The 23,646-nt window shown below is 55.0% G+C and overlaps 1 protein-coding gene across 2 annotated transcripts in view; it reads left to right on the forward strand.

Moving 5' to 3' along the window:
- The window catches only part of MAN2B2 (mannosidase alpha class 2B member 2), a 47,140-nt gene that overhangs the window by 15,095 nt on the left and 8,399 nt on the right, over nt 1–23,646 (forward strand). For both annotated transcript variants that reach the window (XR_502415.3, XM_008017971.3), the window contains exons 5-15: nt 702–817; nt 3,791–3,968; nt 5,241–5,439; nt 7,742–7,932; nt 8,826–8,982; nt 10,965–11,098; nt 15,371–15,645; nt 19,419–19,610; nt 20,111–20,363; nt 21,211–21,321; nt 21,417–21,609. Coding sequence is in view for 1 of the 2 variants with exons in the window: in XM_008017971.3 (XP_008016162.3) it covers nt 702–817; nt 3,791–3,968; nt 5,241–5,439; nt 7,742–7,932; nt 8,826–8,982; nt 10,965–11,098; nt 15,371–15,645; nt 19,419–19,610; nt 20,111–20,363; nt 21,211–21,321; nt 21,417–21,609 (1,999 nt within the window). In the remaining variant the exon portion in view is untranslated. The remainder of the gene's footprint in view (nt 1–701; nt 818–3,790; nt 3,969–5,240; nt 5,440–7,741; nt 7,933–8,825; nt 8,983–10,964; nt 11,099–15,370; nt 15,646–19,418; nt 19,611–20,110; nt 20,364–21,210; nt 21,322–21,416; nt 21,610–23,646) is intronic.

The raw sequence follows: 23,646 nt of genomic DNA on the forward strand, positions 1-23,646 counted from the left end.
TAAGGACACCCATCCTATTGTATTAGGACCCACCCTAATGAACTCATTTTAACTTGATTACTTCTGTAAAGACCCCATTTCCGGCTGGGCACAGTGGCTCACACCTGTAATCCCAGCCCTTTGGGAGGCTGAGTGAGGCAGGCGGATCACATGAGGTCAAGAGTTCGAAACCAGCCTGGCCAACATGGCGAAACCCCGTCTCTACTAAAAATACAAAACTTAGCCAGGCATGGTAGCAGGCGCCTGTAATCCCAGCTACTTGGGAGACTGAGGCAGGACAGTCGCTTGAACCCGGGAGGTGAAGATTTCAGTGAGCCAAGATTGTGCCACTGCACTCCAGGGTGGGCGACAGAGTGAGACTCCGTCTCAATAAAAAATAAAAAATAAACTGCACACTTGGTGAGAAGTAATGAGCTTCCTGCACCTGCGGGCACTCAAGCAGAGTTAGAAGGTGCTGATTCTACAGGCTTTGGCAGAGAAAATCCTGCATTGAGGAGTGCGTGGGGTGAATGAGCACGGCTTCCAGAGGGCAAATCCCACAGCCAGTCTTAGACAGGAAACAGCAGGGGAGATCTCATCCCTGAACCACTGAGGGAGGGCGGAGGTGAGGACAAGCAGGAGACACCCAGATGGGGCTCAGGGAAGTGGAGCTGGGGCAGCCACATGGCCCCTCCAGCCTCACTCTCCTCCTCGGTTTGCAGGGGCTGCAGTTCGTGTGGCGAGGGTCCCCATCCCTCTCAGAGCGGCAGGAAATCTTCACGCACATCATGGACCAGTACAGCTACTGCACCCCGTCCCACATCCCTTTCTCCAATAGGTACGTGCCCTTCCGCAGTGCCTTTGGGATCTGACAGCAGGGTCTGCCCAGCCCCTGCAGCTCTTCTGCAGTTTTGTTTTTGTTTGTTTGTTTGTTTAAGACAAGTGGTTCCGCTCTGTCGCCCAGCCTGGAGTGCAGTGGCGCGATCTCGGCTCACGGCAACCTCCGCCTCCTGGATTCAAGCGATTCTTTTGCCTTAGCCTCCTGAGTAGCTGGGATTACAGGCGCCCACCACCACGCCCAGCTAATTTTTGTCTTTTTAGTAGAGACGGAGTTTCACCGTGTTATCTAGGCTGGTCTCAAACTCCTGACCTGAGATGATCCACCTGCCTCGGCCTCCCAAAGTGCTGGGATTACAGGCGTGAGCCACCGTGCCCAGCCCTATTCTGCAGTTTTTGACAAGAGCTCCTTAAGCATTTCCACACATGGTTTCCCATTCTTAAGCCTCCCCAACAGAGTGGGTGGGGTTATCAACCCCATTTTACAGATGTGGAAACTGAGGTTCAGAGAGGGTAAGTGACCAGATCAGGGTCACCCAGCTGGTAAGTAGGGGAGGCAGGATTTGACTCCAGTTCTGTGTGACTCCGAATTGCTTCTTGTTATGAGTCACTGTCCCAACAGAGGATTGTTTAAAGGATGAGATCTTCACTGGGTGCGCTGCCTCATGCCTGTAATCCCAGCACTTTGGGAGGCCGAGGCAGGTGGGTCACTTGAGGTCAGGAGTTTGAGACCAGCCTGGCCAACCTGGTAAAACTCTGTCTCTACTAAAAATACAAAAATTAGCCAGGTGTGGCAGCAGTGCCTGTGATCTCAGCTACTCGGGAGGCTGGGGCAGAAGAATCACTTGAACCCGCAAGGTGGAGGTTGCAGTGAGCCAAGATTGTGACCGCGCTCCAGCCTGGGTGACAGAATGAGACTCCATCTCAAAAAAAAAAAAAAAAAAAAAAAAAAAAGCCTGGAAGAGTGGGAGAGGGAAGGGGCCTGCAGAGCCCCAGGAATACATCACTGCTCATCCTTGTCTTGCAGAGCTACTCCTGTCCAATCACCTCCTATTCACCCCATGGTGAGGGAGGGGTCCTCACCCTAAATGGTAGATGGTTGAATACACAGCACCCTACCCAGCACAGGTGACATCCACAGCAGTTTCTCTTTGTCACATACAATCACAGCTCACATCGCGCACGCCAAGGCCCCTTGGGCGTGCACTGTGGAGCAGACTGAACACGTAGGGGCAGCTGTGTAGCAGCAAGGGGGCAGGTGCCCTCCGGCTCCTGCAGAGGACGTGAGTGGCTCATCTGAATAATTTCACCAGCTGGCAGGGAGGTGGAAACTGTTGTGTGGAGGACCAGGTGGGGTGCAGCTGGTCCAACTGATAGTGGAAGAGCTAGACAAGAGGACTTTTCTGCTGGTGGAAGCTATCAGGTGACAGCAGGGGACTCCTAGACCCCTGGGGGCCTTCAAGGCTCAGATGTCAAGAAGCACATAGGATTTTAGCCTCACTGTACACCTTCTTCCCCAGAAGGCTTTGGGTGAAGACTGAGTGGGGACCAGGAGTATGGAGCCATGGACCAGGACCCCCTGGGGGCAGAGAGGGTAGGCAGTGAGCCCACATGCACGTTCCTGGCTCGCTATTTCGAGCACCCACCAGGAGCCAGGGCCTGTTCCAAGCATTCTCCCTGTGATACCTCATAGACCCTCGCAGCGGTCCCCTGACTGAGATGCTGTGAGTGCTCCATCTTACAGAAGGAGAAACCGAGGCACGGCAGCCCACCCCAGGTCCCACAGCTGGCAGAAATGGTAGAGCCAGCGGTGGATTGAGGCCACCGGCTCCGCAGCCTCCACATGGTGGCAGCAGCCAGCCTTGGTCTCTGTGCAGTCAGACGGCCCTGGGTTCAAATCCACGCTCTGCCCTGGCCAGGTGCTTAGCCTGTCTTGGAAGAGGAAAGACAATGGGCAAGGCAGAGGCAGTGAAGAACGCCGGCCGGGAATCGTTAGCGGTCCCTGCCGCTTGTCAGCCCTCCTCTGTGCCCAGCACTGTTTCTAGCTCCTTTCCATAAATGACTTGCATTTAATCCTCACAACAACCCGCTCCGCAGTCTACCAGGGAGACTAAAGCTTGGTGAGGCTAGAGGTGACTGCTGGTGGCTGATGACTGTGATCCCAATGCTTTGGGAGGCCGAGGTGGGAGGATTGCTTGAGCCCAGGAATTTGAGACCAACCTGGGCCACAGAGCAAGACCTCGTCTCTACACAAAATTTAAAAATAAGTCGAGCATGGTGGTAGTCCCAGCTGCTGGGAAGGCTGAGGCGATGGCCTGAGCCCAGGAGGTTGAGGCTGCAGTGAGCCGTGATCATATCACTGCACTCCAGCCTGGGCAACAGAGCGAGACCCTGTCTGTAAAAGAAACAGAGGTGGGAATGATGGAAGGGGCTGCCCAGGTTGGAGAGCTCCAGACAAGGGTTCCACAGCTGTTACCCTGAGGCTGCACAGTGTGAGCAAGGAAGGCACTTAACTAACTGGGGGTTCTCCACACACCCAGCCTAAGGCAAACGGAGAAAGATGTTAAATACTGAGCCTGTCTTTATTTAAAACTCTGACATTTTGTTCCTCATGGGTTTTTTGCATTAATTTTCATTTTTTAAAGTACTGCATTAAAATATCATTTATCTCAACTACTGAGATTTGAGGCAACCCCATAAATTTTGTGCCCTAGGCCAGGGCCTCACTTGCCTTACCGGGGCCCCGGCCTCTTTGAGGTCCTGGGACCCGGGGTCTGATGGGCAAGAAGTTGGCCTGCGTGAATGAGCAAACAAATCTTCTGTGGCCCACCATCCGTCATGGAGTGGGGGATTTCAGGCTCTGGGTGAAATGATGTGCCAAGGTGCCAAGACTGGGAGAATGTGGGACTTGGGTATGAGCCCTGGCTGTCCACAGAGCTCATGTCTTCTCCCCTTACCTTCTGCCCTCACACAGGTCAGGATTTTACTGGAATGGCGTGGCCGTCTTCCCCAAGCCTCCCCCAGATGGGGTGTACCCCAACATGAGTGAGCCCGTCACTCCAGCCAACATCAACCTCTATGCTGAGGCTCTGGTGGCCAACGTGAAGCAGAGGGCCGCCTGGTTCCAGACACCCCACGTCCTCTGGCCCTGGGTAAGGCGAGTCCCAGGCCCTGTGCCCTCAACACAGCCCAAGGAGCACCGTGCAAGCCCTGGCCCCTGCACCCAGGGCCACCCTATCCAGATCCGGCTAGGCCGCCATGCTCAGCCCAGTGGCTCCTCCTCCTTCCCTGCAGACCCCTGGGCCTCTCCCACTCTACCAGCCCCTCCCCCACCTGGAAAAGCACCCTCACCTGCACTGGCCTCTCCAGCTCCCACTCTGCTCTCCTCCCCGCCTGGGCGGGAAGCCTGGCTCCCGGCTCAGGCACTGCATGCCTGAGAGTCCACTGAGCTTCAGTTGCCTCCGCTGTAAAAGGGGAGGGTGGCAGCAGGCTTCATAGGCTTGGTGAGAGGTGGCGCGTTCCCAGGAGGCCGGTGCCCGGCACGTCGTGGCCATCATCACAGCTAACCTTTAGTGAGTACCTGCTGTGTGCTGGGCACTGCCCCACGGGATATATTTGTCTTATCCGTCTAATTTGCACCACTGAGCCTGGGAAGCAGGCTGGTATCTGTTTCACAGTTGAGGGAACCAAGGGCCAGAGAGGTTAAGGAATTTTCCTCAGGCCACAGAGTTCCTTGGCAGGGTGGCTAGGAAGGGGTGGAATTTGCGTTCAGACCCAGTCAGGCGGGCCACAGAGCCTGCCTTCTTAATCCATGACTGCCCTTTTGAAGGCAAGCTTAAGGTCAGTAACTGAGTCATGGTTATTATTGTTGTTATTAATCATTATATTCTAATAATTAGTAATCATTAATTATAATGATTTGGATAACTACTAACACTGATGGGCCTTAAGAGATGCCCAGGGCCGAGCACTGTAGCTCACACCTGTAATCCCAGCACTTTGGGAGAGGCCAAGGCAGGCAGATCACCTGAGGTCAGGAGTTCGGAACCAACCTGGCCAACATGGTAAAACCCTGTCTCTACTAAAAATATAAAAATTAGCCAGGTGTGGTGGTGCATGCCTGTAATCCCAACTACTCAGGGAGGCTGAGGCAGAAGAATCACTTGAACCCGGAGGTGGAGGTTGCATGAGCTGAGATCAAGCCACTGCATTCCAGCCTGGGTGACAGAGTGAGAGTCTATCTCAAAAAGAAAAAAAAAAAAACCAAGATGCCCAGGGGGTTCTGCTATGGGAGCTGGTTTGGGGCCCCTGTTGGCCGCTTTGAAGACTGGGAGGGCGGCCGGTGGGGGGCGGTGATGAGCCCACCCCCACCGGGCGAGCACCCTGCTCCCACAGCACAGGGTGTTGCTCCCGTGTCCCCACAGGGATGTGACAAGCAGTTCTTCAATGCCTCAGTGCAGTTCGCCAACATGGACCCACTGCTGGACCACATCAACAGCCATGCTGCTGAGCTCGGTGTCTCAGTGCAGTACGCCACACTGGGCGACTACTTCCGTGCCCTGCACGCTCTCAATGTCACCTGGCGTGTCCGCGACCACCACGACTTCCTGCCCTATTCCACAGGTACAGGCTTCCAGGGGCTGGGGTGGTAGTTTGGTGGCAGGGAGAGTATAGTCCACGTACCCGCTGCCCACCTCAGTGTCTGCTCAGCACTGCTCTCCAAGCCCTGGAGGGGTGCCAGGCAGGTCCTGTGTGGGGCGCAGGGGCAGAGACTGGCCCCCACCTGCTCACTCCACCTGGACGTCCTGGCCACCGCATGCACCCCCTGGTTCCCACAGCATTCAGCCTCTCACCATTGCCCGCACATGCAGTTTCCTGCCTCTGGCCTTTGCACAGGCGGTGCCTCCTGCTGGGAGCGGCCTCCGCCACCTTCTCTTCCTGCATGAGTTCCACATAAACCTCCTCTAGGAAGCTTTTCCTGATGCTGAGGCTGACTCAGCCTCAGTCATTACTGCACAGTCATTACTGGGCACCTCCTGTGCATCCTGCCTGTGTCCTCAGGCCAGAACCGGGCTGGCCACCAGCAACACAGCCTGAGAGCTAAGAGGGCTGGCTGTGAGTGAGCCTCTACTCCCTGGCCATGTGCAAGTCATGAAACCACCCTGTCTCCAAAGGGGGACATTTGTGGTGCCTTGTCCATAGATAGGGTTGCTGTGAAAATTCAAAGAGAGGAAGCGCTCTCAGCCTCCTGCCCAGCACAGAGGCTGGGCTCAGCCGGTGTCCTAGCCCTTTGGGTGCTGCTATAACAGAATAACACAGAATGGATCATTGATAAGGAAACGAAATTTCTTTGGCTTACAGGTGTAGAGGCCGGGAAGTCCAAGGTGGAGGGCTGGTGTCTAGAGAGGGCCTTCTTGCTGCATCAACCGTGGCTGAAGGCTGAGTGCAAAAGAACGGCCAGACAAGGGGGTTGAACTTGCTTTTCTAACAATCCCAGTCCCGTGACAATGACATTAATCTGTTCATGAGGGCAGAGCCTTCGTTGCCTAATCTCCTCTTAAGCATCCCACCTCTTAATACAGTCACATGGCAATTAAATTTTAACATAGGTTTTGGAGGGGTATTCAAACCATAACATTTCCCTTCCAAAGAGATGCCACAGATGGACTCCAACTGCAGGGCTCATTCTGGCCTGGGCACTGCCTTGACTCACCCATGACCTGGGTTAGTCCTGCCTGTCTGGGCCCCAGCCTCTGGGTCTGCATGGTGACCAGTGGAGCTGCATAGTCTCCAGCCCCTGCTGTTGACACCACGTTGGAGGCAGGTGGGGCTACACACAGGGGTTGGGGGATGTCCACGGATGTGGGTGTGGTTCTAATCAGGGCAGGAGGAGATATGTTAATGTGGGCATGGCTAATGGTGAGGTGGGTGGGGTAGTGACTGTGGGTGTGGCTACATCTAGCGGGTAGGGATACACCCGAGTCAAGTTGGGTGTGGCTCTGTCCAGGTGGGCGTGGTGTCCAGGCGGGCATGGTCTGGTGGTGATCGCTGAGGCTGTGGAGCCCCTGTTGGACTGAATGGAATCGGGCCTCACCACCCACTCTCAACATGGCTGCAAAGCTGTGGAGGACCCCATCTGACCCACAGGCTATGGCCTGTCCCCTGGACCATGTGACCTCCCCTCCCAGTCTGGTCCAGGACCAGTGGGGGAAGAACAAGGAATCAAGGCCAATCTGGGCACATCCCAGACCCCAAGGAGCAGGAAAGCAGAAGCAATAGGAAGCTCCCTTCTGAGACAGACAGCTACTCCCTGGAAGGGTTCAGCCCTCCTGCCTCCTGCATGGGCCCTGGCCATCCTCATCCTCTCTGTCTTGCATCAGGACAGTGGCTCCCTGGGGTCTCTGAGCCCTTGCTGCCTCCTGCCATCCATCCTCCCGGGACGCCCAGAGAATCCCTGCTGAAACGCATGCCTGTCCTGGCCTCCCCATGCCCACGTCACACATGAAGGCCTCTGTGTGGTCAAGGCCCTTCTCAGCAGGGTCCTGCCCACCTGGCTCCTTGTCTTCCCCGCTGGGTCTCCCAGGCCCTTTGCTCACACAGCTGTCCTGTGTTTCCCAGGCACCCTGGGCTTGCCTCCGATCACCATCCTTCAGCACCCCACCCCACCTGCCCCAGTGCAGCCTGCCTCTTCCGCCCTGCCCAGGGCCTACCCAGGGCTTTCTGGGCAGTTCCTAGTCTGGCTATGGGAGGAGCCCTGAATTGGGAGCCACAAGCCCTGGGCTCACTGCCTGCCCAGCCTGCCTCCTTGGGTGATCCTGGCAGAGGCTGCCTCTGCAGCCCCAGCTTCTCAGCTCTTCCAGAGCTGGAGCTTAGCAGACTTCTGGGTCAGGCCGTCTCAAGCTCACTGTCTTCCATTGTCTCCCAGAACCATTCCAGGCCTGGACGGGCTTCTACACATCCCGCAGTGCACTGAAGGGGCTGGCCCGGCGAGCCAGCGCCTTGTTGTATGCCGGGGAGTCCATGTTCACGCGCTACATGTGGCCGGCCCCCCGTGGGCATCTGGACCCCACCTGGGCCCTGCAGCAGCTCCAGCAGCTTCGCTGGGCCGTCTCCGAGGTAACACCACACTTAGCCACAGTGGCAGGATTGGAACCCCCCCATGCTGCGCACCTCCCCTCCCTTGTCCTAGCCAATCCTCCCAGCCCTGGGGCACTAGAGGCCCCACGTTACAGAGGGGAAACTGAGGTTCCCTTTGGTTACAAGGCCAGCGCATGGTGAACCCAGGCCAAGGCTGGAACCACAGCCTGATCCATCCAGCTGGTGGCCTCATTAAGCTTTGTAGCAGTTTAGCAAGAGGGATAAAGGACAAGGTGGAGTGGCATTTGTGTCCGACAGCCCTGCCTGCATCCAAATCTCGGCTCAGCTGTGTGACGTCAGGCACGTGATTCCCGCGCCCACCCGAGACCTAATTCCTTCCTGTACAATGAGAACAACGAGCTTGCTCAGGAGGACGGTGGGGCAACTGGATGTGCTGGTGTGCACAGGCTGCTCGGAGCAGTGGCTACTGAATAACCAGTTCACCAGTGTCCGTCTCCACCCATCCCCTATCTACTGATGGGAAAACAGACCCAAGACAGCCTGTAACTTGTCCTCAGTCACCTATCCAAAAAAGGGTCGCACGAGCCATGACACTGTAACAGTTCCCCAAAAGGAACTGCTGGCAGAACATGTCCTTGTGTTGTGGGAGAAATCAGGTGACTTTAGGGTCCGTCAGAACAGGGGGTCTAGAGATGGGGGACAATGAGTTCCCACAAGGGCAGGAAAAGTTGGGCAAGCTCCTCAGCTTCTCTTGGCCTCAGTTCCCTCTTCTGTAAAATGGCGGGGACTCCCCGCTTCTCCACTGGCACCTGGCAAGCCAGAACGAGAGCCAGCACCTAGTAGGTGCCTTGTAGGTGCCTCGCAGAGTCAGGTCCTGATCCTCTTCTTCCTCCCCCCGGGGGTTGCTGCAGGTCCAGCACCATGATGCCATCACTGGGACTGAGTCTCCCAAGGTGAGAGACATGTACGTGACGCACCTGGCCTCGGGGATGCTGGGCGTGCGCAAGCTGATGGCCTCCATCGTCCTAGACAAGCTCCAGCCCCAGGCACCCACGGCGGCCAGCTCGGGTGAGCCAGGACCTGCAGGGAGGCCGTGGCCCCTTTATGAAGGGAGAGCCTGAGGGCGTCAGCGGAGGGGCTCGATGACCCCAGCTTCAGACTCTGAGTCCACATTGCCCGTGTCGCCCTTCCCCATGGGGAGAGCTCGGACAGGTGGCTTCAGTCCTCCCAGCCTCTGTTTGCTCATCCGTGCGATGAGGAAGAGTTGGTGATGTTACAAGAAGAGCCAGAAATAGCAGCTAACATGTTTTGAGCATTTACTAAGCTCAAAATACCCTTCGTGCAGTATTGAATTTAATGCCTCACAAAATCTGTACAAAATAGGAATGGTTACTGTCCTCATTTTACAGCCGAGGAAACAGACTCAAGTTATATGCTAGCCCAGGGCCACTTGGGTAGGAAGGAGCAGAGCAGGGATTGAACCTGAACCTGGTGCTGCCCAGCCTTGCAGAGAGTACGCCAGTGTCCTCAGGGACCTGGTCCCTTCCTGGCTCCCAGCACTCCCTCCCAAACCCCACTTGACTGAGTCACAGCAGGGCAGCTGTGGGACCAACCTCTTTGACTGAGGTTTCCCATGTGTAGAGTGAGTGATCACGTGCCAGTGTGCCTGGGACTGAGGGGTTTCCAAACTGGGAAGATCCTGGACAAATGAAGACAGGTTGGCGGCCCTCCGCCCGCACGAGACTTTTCTGTGCACAGGCCCCCAGGTCCCACCCACAGCCTGCACTTGGCCATCTTGCACTTCCTTCTTATTTTTTGTTTTCTGAGACAGGGTCTCGCTCTGTCACCCAGACTGGAGTGCAGTGGTGCCAATCATGGGGTCACTGCTGCCTTAAACTCCTGGGCTTGAGCGATCCTCCCGCCTCAGCCTCCCAAGTAGCTAGGACTACAGGCATGCACCACCACACCTGGCTCATTGTTTTATTTATTTATTTATTTATTTATTTATTTATTTATTTATTTATTTATTTTGGAGAGACAGAATCTTGCCATGTTGCCAGGATGGTCTCTAACTCCTGGGCTCAAGTGGTCCTCCCACCTTGGTCTATCAAAATGCTGGGATCACAGGCAAGAGCCACCGCACCTGACTGCCTTGGACTTCTTAGTGTCCCAGCTCTGGCCTGCCCACTGCCCTAGCACCTAACATGCCCTTTCCCTCCTGTCTGTCTGTGTGTAATCCCATCCAACCTGCAGGCTCTGGAAGGCCCCCTGGCCTCAGGAACACCAGCCAGGTGGAAGAGACAGTGGCAGAATGGGAGCTCTCAGCTGGGGTCTGGCTTCGGTGCCAGGTGGGGCCTTTTGAGGAGCTGTCATTCCAATGGACACACAGGAGAGGCTTCCCCAAGCTGTGAATAGGTAGAGAAGACCAGGAAAGGTGTCCCCGGCAGAGGGAACAGCCCAGGCAGAGGGAGGGAGGCTGGAAGTATGTGCTGGGTTTAGGGATCTGGGAGTTCTCAGGCGTGGCCAAAGCTCATACACACTAGCTGGTAGGACGCAACAGAAAACAGGCCAGGTCCTCATCACAGGGCCCTCAAGTGCCAGGCTAGGCGATGGACTTGACCCTCCGGGCTCCAGAGAATTATCTGGTGGCTCACAGTGCCCAGCACTCAAAGCTTTGGAGCCAGGCCTTAGAAGCTGGGTCACCTTGGGCAGGTGGCTGTACTTCGCTGGACCTGTTTCCTCATTAGTAAAACAGGCTGATAGAGATGTGTGAGGAGCAAATAGAACCTCAGTTCTCCAGGGCAACACGGACACCTTGTGTTGTGAGCCCCTCCGCCTGCCCTGCCCTGGAAGCCAGACTGCAGAACGCAGCCCACGCTGTGTCTGTGGGAAACACCTGTTTGCCTGCCCCCTTTCCCGGCTCCCCTGGGAGTTCTGGAGGGCTGCGTCTCACCTGCCTCAGTTTCCCTCATACTGAGGGGCACCCAGCGAGCACCCCATTCCAGAAGGTGAGTCACATGGCATAAGCAAAGCCTCTTCTCTGTGTGCAGGTGCAGGGCCTGCAGGACATTTCGCCTCGGTCTACAACCCGCTGGCCTGGACGGTCACCACCATCGTCACCCTGACTGTTGGTTTCCCTGGAGTCTGCGTCACAGATGAGGCGGGCCACCCAGTGCCCTCACAGGTATGGACATGAAATCCTGCTGGAGGGGCCTTGGCTGCTTGCTGAATCCGCTCTGTCTCTTCTGACCCTGCAAGGGAGGCCTTATTGCCTTTGTTTTACAGAAGAGGAAACTGAGGCTCAGAGAAGCAAAGTGCGATTTTTTTTCCCAACACCACCCAATTCTCCACTTTTCTGACACCAACTGAGTGTCCTAAAATCAATTCATTCCTGAACTGAGTAACTGGAGTAAGCACAGACCCCATAAGTTAGGGGCTCAATCTCACAAGACCCCTAATTTCAGACACCAGCCACAAATGGGGTTCCCAGACTACTACACTTGTGTCCTGCTAACTGAATTTCAGGGTTCCCATGATACACACACACACAAGTTTGATAATTCATTAGAACAACTCACAGAACTCAAGCAAGTGCCATACTTACCATAACAGTTTTGTTAGAAAGGGTACAACTAGCTGGGCGTGGTGGCTCACACCTGTAATCCCAGCACTTTGGGAGGCTGAAGTGGGTGGATCACCCAAGGTCAGGAGTTCGAGACCAGCCTGGCCAACATGGTGAAACCCTGTCTCCAACTAAAAGTACAAAAATTAGCCAGGCATGGTGGCGAATGGTGGCAATCCCAGCTGCTCAGGAGGCTGAGGTGGGAGAATCACTTTAACCTGGAAGGTGGAGATTGCAGTGAGCTGAGATTGCACCACTGTACTCCAGCCTAAGCAACAAGAGTGAGACTCCATCTCAAAAAAAAAAAAAGAAGAAGAAAGAAAGGGTACAACTCAGGGACAGTGTGGGGAGCACTGGCAAGGTGGAGGCAGGGAGGGCCTAGCATCCCAGCCCTCTAACCCGGGCTCGCTTCCTCGGGAGCAGCTCCATCCTGAAGCCACCTATGGGCCTTGCCAGAAGGCACCTCAACAGCATAAGCTCAGATAAGGGGGGCTTGTTATGAACTTTAGAAGACACTCCTATCACTCAGGAAGTTCCAGTGGTTTTAGGAGCTCTGTGGCAAGAGCTGCAGACAAAGACCAAATCTATCTGTGTTTACTGTACCACACAGAGTCCCTGAGGTCACACAGCTGGGAGGTGGCAAACTCCCAACCTCCAAACCTTCCTTGGTCAATCGAAACCGTGGTTCGAGTGAAAGTGTGACAGCCTGCCCTTGTAGGAAGACCTCACCTAGGGACCCACAGCCGTTGAGGGCAGTTGGATCCACCTAGCGGACTGATACTGGGCTTGGGGTGTCCAATGTGGCCAAAGTCGAGGGCCATCTGTGTCATCATATCCCTGCCATCCCCTCATGTACTCGGAGGCCTGCTGAGACTAAGGGACTGGTCAAAGTCCCCTATCGAGGGAGAGGTGGAGAAGGCTCTATATTCAAGACCCACCAGCCTTGAGCTGAGCCTTCCCCTGCACCCAGGCCCGGCATTGTGTCCAGCACTAATGGGGTCACGCTATGGGAGATAAGGGCCTCATCTGTCTCAGCCTGCTTGGGCTGCTATGACAAACTATCATAGACTACATGGCTTAAATGACAGACATTTATTTCTCACAGTTCTGGAGGCAGGAATTCCAAGATCAAGGTGCCAGCATGGCCCGGTTCTGGTGAGGGCCTCTTCCTGGTTGCCATCTTCCTGTGTGTCCTCACATGGCAAAAGAGGCTGAGGGAGCTCTCTGAGGTCTTCTGTACGAGGGCACTAATCCCATTCTTGAGGGCCACACCCTCCTGACTTAATTACCTCCCCAAGGCCCCACCTCCTAAATGACGACTTGGAATCCGGACATCAGCCATTTGAGGGGACACAGACATTCAGTCTGTGGCATCACTCATGCTGAGTGGGAGTCAGGAGGTGGCATTAACCGTTCAACTGTTGTGCCCTGCTTACACTTTTTAAAACAATTTTTAGTGTCAATTTTCCTTGTTTTTTTTTTTTTTTTTTTTGAGACAAAATTTCACTCTGTCATGCGGGCTGGAGTGCGGTGGTGCAGTCACAGCTCACGGCAACCTCGACCTCCCAGGCTGGCCACAGGTGTGCACCACCACACATAGCTCATTTTTTTGTTTGTTTTTTTGGTAGCCGCAGGGTCTCACTATTTGCTGCCCAGGCTGATCTCAAACTCCTGGCCTCAAGCAATCCTCCCACCTTGGCCTCCCAAAGAGCTGGAATTACAGGCATGAGCCACCACACCAAGCCTGTTCACACACCTGTTCGCTGGGCCCCCTTGTATGGGCTGATCCCTAGAAAGGCCTCACATGTGGGAAGCTTTCCCTCACTCCCCTGCCTTTGGGAATATTTGTGATCTAATAGGAATTTCCACCCCTGCATGTGGGAAAGCCTTCAGGAATCTTAAAGGGGTGCTTTAATGGAGGCGCCGATGTTAGGGATGGGGCCGGACTGTCTCTCTCCACACCACCCAGACACCCCACATGGGCCAGGCCAACTCCGGTTCCAGACGGCGCCAGACACGCCACCCAGCTGACCGTTCTCGGGGAGGTGGGGGAGGGGCTGCCATCACTCATTCACTCAGCAAAGCTCCCGAATGCCCATCCTGGGCCCGGCCCTGGGCTGGGCATTGGGCCCCTGGACCTGTGCGAGGCCAGGCCCTATCTCAGGACACAGACGTGGATGGTGACGGGGTGGAGTGGTGGCTCAGGAGCCAGGGGAGGGGCCCTCGGCTGGAACTGAGACCGAGGAGGAGTTTGTCCAGCACGGAGAGGCGAGGGGAGGGTATAGGTCTGAGCAGACCCCCACACACACCCCTTCCCCACTCAGATGCAGTATCTGTTAAGAGTAGATTCCCTCAACATACATTTCTGGAGCTCCTACTCTCTGTCAGCCCCTGTTCTGGGCGCTGGGGATGGTGTACTAACCAAACAGACGCAAATCTCACATGCCTGGGGCATCTGTTCCAGTAGGGGAGACAGGTGATAAGTCAAATAAGAGAAATACGGAATATGATAGACCATGACCACTGTGAGGGAGGCAGGCACTAGAGCGGGGCTCGGGACACATTTTCACTAGGTGGGCCAGGCTGCATCAATGTGGGATCAGGTAGACAGGGGACAGGTGTCTGCTGTATTTGGGATAAAGGCTGGGTTGGGGGGTGTGTACACCATTATTAAGCTTGCTAATAGGGCCCCCCAAAAGGCCTCCCCACTGGGGCACAGGAACTGAGGGGGTGCAGTGCCCTCCTCCAGCCTCCCTCCCCAAATCAGACACCTCAGAGGTGAGCAGAGGCCAGGAGAGTTACCCTGGAAAAGTCCCTCCACGTGGGGACGAGAAGATCGGCGTATGGCCCCTCCCAGGAGAAGGTAATCCAGGTGGAGGGCTCAGCGTGGCACACGCTCAGAGGCAGGAAAGGGCAGGAGAGTCAGGAAGGAAGGGTTGGTGATGCTAGAACCCCAGGGGCCAGAGGAGAGAGCAAGGACGCCGCAGGGAAGAGGCTGGGTCCCAGAGGAGGCTTCCTTCCCCGATTGCAGCGGACAAAGGTCTCGAAAAGCTCACTCTGGTTGCTGCAATGGATGGGTTGGTGGGCACAGGAGTGGATACGGGGACAGCAGTGCAGATGCTGGGCAGTTACCTAGGGAGGGGCCACAGCAGCTGTGACCAGGCAGAGGCCAGAGGGAAGGGAGATGAGAGGCCTCACAAAGGCAGTGGGGGACCTTGGTGGTGGGTGGGAGTGGCTGGAGGGTGGGGGATGGGGATGCCTGGGGGATGGGGAAGGGGAGTGACTGAGGGATGGGATGACTAGGGGTAGGGGTGGAGAAAGCTGGACAGCGAGGAGCAGAAGGTGCAGGGTAGCTGCTGGAAGGGCCATCGTTGGATGGGGATGCTGTGGGGAGCAGGTGTGGGTGGGATGGGGTAGCTGGTGAGGTCAGCTGTGGACATCCAGGTGGAGGCGTCAAGCACGAAGCTGTATTCGTGGATCTCAGGTTCCAGAAGAGGTCAGTGGATTTGGGTTTGGTTTTGGGAGTCATCACTTTGGTTGATGAAGGATGATTAAAGGAGCTGGGGGTGTTCAGGAGCTCCCAGTTCAGGAGCTGAGAGTAAGAGAAGCTTTGGGGACCCAAGAACCAGCTATCTTCAGGTCGCTGAAGGGTTCTCCCAGGACTGATGTGGTTTGTGGGGGTGCAAGAAGAGAAGGCCAGAACCGGGGGCAGGGAGGAGAACTCGGCAGGGTCCGAGAGATGGAAAGACACTGCTGCCTCAGCAGGGAGTGAGCACCCCATTCCAGAAGGTGTGTGAGCTGACAGTTACAAGTCTTATCCCGCTGGCCTCGCAGATCCAGAACTCAACAGAGACCCCTTCTGCCTATGACCTGCTTATCCTGACCACAATCCCAGGCCTCAGTTATCGGCACTACAGCATCAGACCCACTGCAGGGGCCCAAGAGGGCACCCAGGAACCAGCTGCCACTGTGGCCAGCACGCTTCAATTTGGCCGCAGGCGGAGGAGACGCACCAGCCCTGCGGGCAGGCGCTTGGTGCCTGTGGCAAACGACTGCTACATTGTGCTGCTCGACCAGGATACCAACCTGATGCACAGCATCTGGGAGAGGTAAGGTGCAGCCATTGCTGTCTCTGAGGCACAGGCATGCCAGGACCCCACCTATGTCAGGTCCCTACCTGGATTCTCCATTTGCTCACTTGCCTGGGGTAAGGACAGATGGTGGTGAAACCCCTTCCTGCTATTGTGATCTTTAATTCTAGAAGCCTGAGCCTGGGCCAGTGCAGGAAAGGCTCTTGTATACTTTTTCCTTCCAGGGCTGTTGATCCACAGAAAAAAAGGAGCACTGAGGGACTCACTCTGAGAAAAAAAATATATATATTGTTATCCACTTTTTTTTTAATTTAGAGAAACATAAAATCTCTATTCAGTAAATAGTGATACTGTCTTTAAAGCAGGAAGGGACTTTCAACATCATCTAGTCCCACCCACCCACCTGTCTACTTACCCATCTATTCACCCACCCACTTATCTACCCACCCAGTTATCCATCCATCCATCCATCCACCCACTTATCCATCCACCCACCCACTTACCCATCCATCCATCCATCTACCTACCCGCCTATTCATCATCCATCCATCTACCCACCCACCTATGTACCTACCCGTTCATCTCTCCATCCACTCAGCCAACCTCCCATTCATTCATTCATTCATTCAGCAGCTATTTGTGGACATCAGAGTGGGCAGCTGACCTCCCAAGAAAGACCTCGTGGCCGGTCTGTCCTTCCTAGGCCACGTCCGGTGCAGTCTTCATCAGGCCCAGCTGCCTCTCCCAGAACACCCACCTTGTCTCCTGACGTGACCTCCCAACCGAGAGGAGCACATGGCAGAAAGTGAGGGGACAGGAAGGGGCAGAGGGGAGATGGAAGAAGAGGAGGGAGAGAAGGAGGGAGAGGGGCGTTTGTACTGAGATGGGTGTCAGGGGATCCCAGCTCGAGGTCACTGTCACAGCTCCCTGCCCACCGAGCTCCAGGACTTCTCTGGGAATGGGGCCCCAGTCAGGTCTGTCCTCATCTTCCCCTTGTGGATCCTGAGGGAGAGCGGGGCAGGTGCAGGGGTGACAGCAGCCAGCATGGGTGGCTGGCAACGGGACAGCTGGGCAGAGGAGCTACAGAAATGCGGGAAGCCCCAGCACGGTCCGAGCCTGCCGGGTTAGGCCGGGAGAGGCAAAATGTGCCCTGCCCCTTCCTCGCTCAGGCCCCACGCCCCCTCTGTAAATGCCCCTTAGGGCAGCCCCGGGACCCCACCTGCCTCAGCCAGGTCCCACCTGGCATTTCCAGCACTGGAGCTCAGGCCGTCCTGTCCTGTTTGTGGCCTTGTCTGTCTCTCTTGCTTCTGAACTCCAATGAGGACAAAGGAGTGCTTATTAGGCTCCCCAAACCCCGCCAGGGGTAAGCCTTGCAAGACCAATGCCTGTCGCCTGAGGAAAAAGGAGGAGCTGTTGGTATTCAGAGTAGGGGCCATCTAGAGACGATGCCTGGGGCCAGACCTCAGGCCTTGAGGGCATGGGGAGGTCGTTCCACAGGGAAAAGACCCTCTGTGTAGAGGCCTGGGGTGAGAAGCCAAAGGTGCAGACACCAACCCCAGGGCAGTTTGGGTTGCGGGGAGCGCTTTTGTTCCTTATGTAACCGCTTGACTGAGATGCACTTCACATACCACACAGCTCACCCATTTAGAGTGGGCAATTCAGTGGGTTTTGGTGCATTCACAGAGTTGTGCAGCCATCACCACAATCAATTTTAGAACATTTTCATTACTCCAGAAAGAAACCTCATGCTGTTGAGCAATCACTCCCCATCTTCCCCTCCCCGACGGGCCCTGGCAATCCTAGTCTATTTCTGTCTATATGGATTTGCCTGTTCATACCATATGTGGTCCTTTTGCAACTCACTTCTTTCACTTCACGTATTTTCTTTTTTTTCACTTTTTGATTGATTGATTGATTGAGACAGTCTCACTCTATAATCTAGGCTGGATTGCAGGGGCACAATCATGGCTCACTGCAGCCTCAACCTCCTCCAGGGCTCAAGTGATCCTCCCACCTCAGCCTCCTGAGTAGCTGGGATTACATGTGCGTACCACCACACCCAGCTAATTTTTGTGTTTTTTGTAGAGATGGGGTTTCACTATGTTGCCCAGGCTGGTCTCAAACTCCTGAGCTCAAGTGATCCGCCTGCCTCAGCTTCCCAAAGTGCTGGGATGACAGGCACGAGCCACCATGGCCAGCCCACTTAGCATGTTTTCAAGGTTCATCAGTATCGTAGCACGTATCAGTACTTCGTTCCTTTTCATGGCTGAATACTATTCCATCGCATGTATGTACCACATTTTGTTTATCCATTCTTTAGTTGATGGACATTTGGGTGGTTTCCACATTTTAGCTACTATCAATAATGCTGCTCTGAACATTCATGCACAAGTTTTTGCGTGGACATACATTTTCGTTTCTCCTGGGTACATAGCTAGGAGTAGAATTGCTTGGTCATAAGCTAACTCTATGTGTAACTCTTTGAGGAACTGCCAGACCGTTTTCCAAAGCGGCTGCACCATTTTCTGTTCCTCCCAGCAGCGGATGAGGGTTCCGATTTCTTCACATCCTCGCCCACACTCGTTATTTTCTGTCTTTTCAATTATAGCCATTCTCGTGGGCGAGAAGTGGCATCTTCTGATGGTTTTGATTTGCATTTCTCTGCTAACTAATGGTGTTGAGCATGTCTTCATGTACGTACTGGTCACTAGCCTATCTTCTGTGGTGAGATGTGTCTTTAGATCCTTTGCCTATTTTTAAATCGGCTTGTCTTTTATTATTGAGTTGTAAGAGTTCTTTATATATTCTAGCTACAAGTCCCTTGTCAGATTTATGATTTGCAAATCCCTCCTTCCGTTCCATGGCTTATCTTTTTACTCTTTTGATGGCCCCTGGGGGAGCTTTTTAAAAGGACGGTGTGGGGAAGGGGGTCCAGAGCCAGAGACCCCAATTCTTTTCTTTCTCTTCTTCCACCAGCACTCAGTAGAACCCTCCTCAGCCTGCCTCGCTTTCCTTCCCCACCCTCACCACGATCCCACAGAGAAGTGGAGGCCATCCACCTCACTGTCCACCCACAGCCAGGCCAGACTCAGATACAAATACATCACTTGTGTGCTTGCTTAGGCCAAAGATTGCATTTTACAATTAAAATACTGGACCCCCTCCTGCTCTTCTCCCATCCTCTGTCCTAACACAAATATCCTGATAGAAGGGAGGGAGCACAGAATTTGGAGTTGGGGCTGAATTTGAGTTCTGGCTTGCACACTTCCTAGATGTGCGATCTTGGGTGCATGATGTCACAACTTCCAGCCTCGGATGCCTCGGGAGTGAGATGGGTGAATAGTCCCTGCCCGTCGCGGTTGGGAGAATTTAACCAGGTGAAGTCAGTGAAGGCTCTGGCCCGTGACATAGGGTCGGTACACATTGGTGTCCTGCTGGACAGCTCGGGGTCAGTGTGACAAAAGCCCATTTCTGCACTGGTTTCACTTGTAGACCACAGCCTGGGTGAGCCAGTTCCACCTCTTGGGGGGTGCCCTCTGCTGACAGCTTACGGTTCCGGTCTGCAGGCTCTGTCCCTCCCCTCCTTTGTGACCTGTTCTGGGACAGGATGGAGTCTAAGGCCACACAGGCTGTGGGTGGGGTCTCAGGGCTTCTGGATGAGCCGAGTCGCGTGGCCTCGTGAGTGCTACGCAGGCTGCTCAGATGGCATCTGGAGAGAGAGGCTTGCCAGCCGGTGTCTGTGAAACCCTGTGCAGGATGAGAATGGCATCTTCTCTCTCCTGCCTCTGCAGACAGAGCAACCGAACGGTGCGCGTGACCCAGGAGTTCCTGGAGTACCACGTCAACGGGGATGTGAAACAGGGCCCCATTTCCGATAACTACCTGTTCACACCGGGCAAGGCCGCGGTGCCTGCGTGGGAAGCTGTGGGAATGGAGATCGTGGCGGGACAGCTTGTGACTGAGATCCGGCAATACTTCTACAGGTGCTTCCCCCCGGGGTGACCCCACAGCCCGGCACACAGTCAGCGCACACGTGCAGGCAGCTCAGTGAATGAGGGTCTGCCTTTGCTCCGAACCCCAGCTCCTGGGCCGTGTTTGACATGTGGTTTGATGAAGAAATGAATTGCTCTGGCATCTGCATGCTGGTTGCATTTGCGTGCGCTATGTCACATTGGTCGGGAGCTAAGTTCAGAGCTGGGAGAGAGACCCACAGACCCTAGGGCCCGCAGAGCACCTGTTCTTCCGTGATCAGAGCAGATGTAAGGCAGGCCTGGCATGGCAGCCCTGCGACATCAGGGGACCAGACTGCTCCCAGCTGCTCCAGGTCCTGGGCGGTGCTATTGTCCACATGACCCAAGAAGGCTCCCTGCCTTTCAGCCGTACCCTGCTCTGCCCACCCTGCCCACGTGAAGGAAGGGAAGCAAAAAGGAAGCATCTAGAAGGTTCCTGGAACTTTACTTACTGAGGCTCCCTTCTCCTCTAGGAACATGACAGCACGGAATTACACATATGCAATCCGCTCCCGGCTTACCCATATGCCGCAGGGCCATGACGGGGAGCTGCTCTGCCACCGGATAGAGCAGGAGTACCGAGCTGGCCCCCTGGAGCTGAACCGCGAGGCTGTCCTGAGGACCAGCACCAGCCTAAACAACCAGCAGGTCATCTACTCAGACAACAACGGCTACCAGATGCAGCGGAGGCCCTACCTTTCCTATGTGAACAACAGCATCGCCCGGGTATGCCCTGCGATGCCCACAAGGCACACTCCCGATGGCGCCTTTCCTGGACCCATTAAGCATCAACCTGTGGCAGTGGAGGCCAGTAGAGGCCAGTAGAGACCTCCAGTGAGAATGTTTTTTTCCTATTTTTTTTTTAAGATGGAGTGTCACTCTGTCACCCAGGCTGGAGTACAGTGGAGCGATCTCAGCTCACTGCAACCTCTGCCTCCCGGGTTCAAGCGATCCTCCTGCCTCAGCCTCCTGAGTAGCTGAGATTACAGCCGCCTGCCACCATACCCAACTAATGTTTATATTTTTAGTAGAGATGGGGGTTTCACAATGATGGCCAGGCTGATCTCGAACTCCTGACCTCAGATGATCCGTCCGCCTAGGCCTCCCAAAGTGCTGGGGTCACGGGTGTGAGCCACTGCACCCGGTCTCCAGAGAGAATTCTTTTAAAGCCTGTGTGTCTGCCCGTTCAGGGCTTGAGCATGCAGGCCGTGAGTCAGACTGGTGTCTGAGTTCTGGTGCTACCACAGACAAGAACAGTATGTGCCTTGGCTTGTGCCTCAGTTTCCTCTCCTGTAAAATGGCTCTTTCATCAAAGGGTCATTGTGAGGATCCATGAGATGATACTTGGCCAGGGCTTGGCCAGGGCCTGCACCCACGCCAGCTGGGCCGTATGCTCGGAAGCCACAGAGCTGGTGTCTGAAACCCCGGTCTGTTCAGGGGTCCAAAGTCAGGGTCCTGGCCCCACGCTGCTGCTGTGCCTGTTGGGAGCACTAGCTGGGATGGCCAGAAGGTGATGCCTGACCTACCTTGTCCTTCGCCCCAATCGCCCTCCTGGGGACGTTTCTCTCTGCAGAATTACTACCCCATGGTTCAGTCGGCCTTCATGGAGGATGACGAAAGCAGGCTTGTGTTGCTGTCAGAGCGGGCACATGGCATCTCCAGCCAAGAGAATGGGCAGGTGGAGGTAGGAGGTGTGGTCTGTCCCGCAGCAGCCCCTCGCGGCCCCCCACAGGCATGCCCAGGTGCAAGCCGGGCCTCTCGGACAATGCCTTCCCGCAGGTCATGCTCCACCGGCGGCTGTTGAACAACTTCGACTGGGACCTGGGCTACAACCTCACGCTAAACGACACCTCGGTCGTCCACCCAGTGCTCTGGCTTCTGCTGGGGTCCTGGTCCCTCACCGCTGCTCTGCGCCAGAGGAGTGCAGTGGCCCTGCAGCACAGGCCCGTGGTGCTGTTCGGAGACCTGGCCGGTAAGGGGTGCCCTTTCAGAGTAACGTCATCACGGCCCCAGCACCAGCCAGGCCAGGGCGGGCCTTGGGAGGGGCCTGTGCCCTCATGAATCTGGGCCGCTTTTGGGCAGGAAGGGACCTCAGGAACCTCTAGTCCAAGCCCCTGATTTAACAGATGGGCAAACTGAGGGCAAACAATGGCTCACTTAAGGTCATACAACTAGTAGGTACAGAGCTGGGACTCACCCATTTCACCATATGCCTCTTCCCTGTGTCTTCTCCATTTTCTTCTCTGATGTATCTTTTCCTTTCTTAACATGACATTATGTCACCATGTCACTTTAGGTCTGGAGGCTCAGCATTTAAAAGACTGGTTTGTTAGCCTGGCATGGTGCATGCCTGTAATCCCAGCTACGCGGGAGACTGAGGCGGGAGAATCACTTGAACCCAGGAGGCAAAGGTTGCAGGGAGCTGAGATTGTGCCGTTCTACCTCAGCCTGGGTGACGGAGCAAGACTCTGTCTCAAAAATAAAAATAAAAGACAATTTTGGTCTGAATCTAGGTGTGCTGTCACCAGGTGGGGGTATTCCTAATCTATAGTCTAATCTGAAGGATTTATTCTGTACCTCCACCGAGGCTTCTGTGGATCAGATCAACAACCATGTAGTTCTGTGTCTCTATAAAGTAGCAGAACATGAGAAACATTAAACAGTGATTACATTTAAAGATAGTCTTTTGGAGCTGCAAGACCTAGATACAATTTGCTGCCGTTCTCACCAATCCTTAAACTCTTTTCTTTTTCTGTTCACCTGTGGAGGTTTTGATTAGCATATGCTTCCCTGCTTTGGTTTTAGAGCCAGAACCTTCCCAGGGCAGTAGCAAGCAGGCAGGCTGTCACCCACCCATGCAACAAGCATACACTGAGCACTTGCAGGGTGCCTGTGCCACACACCGGAGATGGAGAAGAGCAGCCCCCGACCCAGGAGAGTTTTCCTGGGCTGTTGGACAGGGGAGCTGTGTTCGTATAGAGCCAGGATTCAGGGTGGAGAGGGAGCCGTGCCATAGAGGGCCTGGTGTTTCGTGGGTGTGGAGGAGTGTGAGACCACAGCTGGGAGGAGGTCAGGGATCAGGTCCAGGGGGTGTCAATTAAGGTTCTTTGGTAGTAACAGAGCCTAAAGGGGCAGCTATTTGGGCAGAGCCTGGAGAAGCTTATGGAATCTAAGGAGGAGCTGGACACAAGGTCCAGACAGGCACGGGGCAGGGCAGCTCTGGGCATCTCAGGAGCAGAGGCTCACAGCCTTGTCTCCCAGGACTGCCATTGAGCCACGTCTGGTTCTCATGCTTCAGATTCCCAGAAGAGGAAATCCAATTGGCCTAGCAGGGTCACGTTCTGCTCCCAGACCAGTCAGTGGTTCCTTCTGGGTAGCCGGGGCTTTTCCTGCAAAAGGAGATGAGGCTGTGTCTGAGAAAGCCCCATGGCTGTTGTCAGCTCCATCCCACCTGGCATCACTCTGGTCTCCGCTGGTTGCAAGTAAGGGAAAGCCACCGTGAAGTAGCTGAGCCCCCAAGGAGAGTGCTTGGTGAGGCCCACATAACCAAGGGAAGGGCAGGGTGGAACTGGGCCTCAGGGCCTGGAGCCCTCATGAGGCTGTCCCTGTGCATCTCTCTGTCTGCAGACGTTCCTTCACCTCCCACCTGGGATGTGACTCTGAACAGCTCTGGGGCTGCCCTCAAAGAACAGCTCTGTCTTCCCCACTCAAAAGGACCTAAGACTTGGACTTTCCAGTTCCCAGTGCAAAAGTCCTGGGGAAAGATTCTGATTGGTCCTGCTGGAGTCAGGTGGCCCATACCTGAACCAATCAGCATGGCCTGGGGTATTGTAAGAAGTTGGTAGCTCCAGCTGAACATCTAGACTTGGAAGGAGTAGGGGCCAGGTGCCTTCTGAGCAGAGAGACCAGTAGATGACAAAACGGGTGGAACTGGCATCCCAGATCTTGAGTGGAAAACAGGGCTCTGGCCAGACATGGTGGCTCACACTTGTAATCCCAGCACTTTGGG

The sequence above is a fragment of the Chlorocebus sabaeus genome, chromosome 27 (genome assembly GCF_047675955.1).
Source record: "Chlorocebus sabaeus isolate Y175 chromosome 27, mChlSab1.0.hap1, whole genome shotgun sequence".
NCBI lineage: Eukaryota > Metazoa > Chordata > Mammalia > Primates > Cercopithecidae > Chlorocebus > Chlorocebus sabaeus.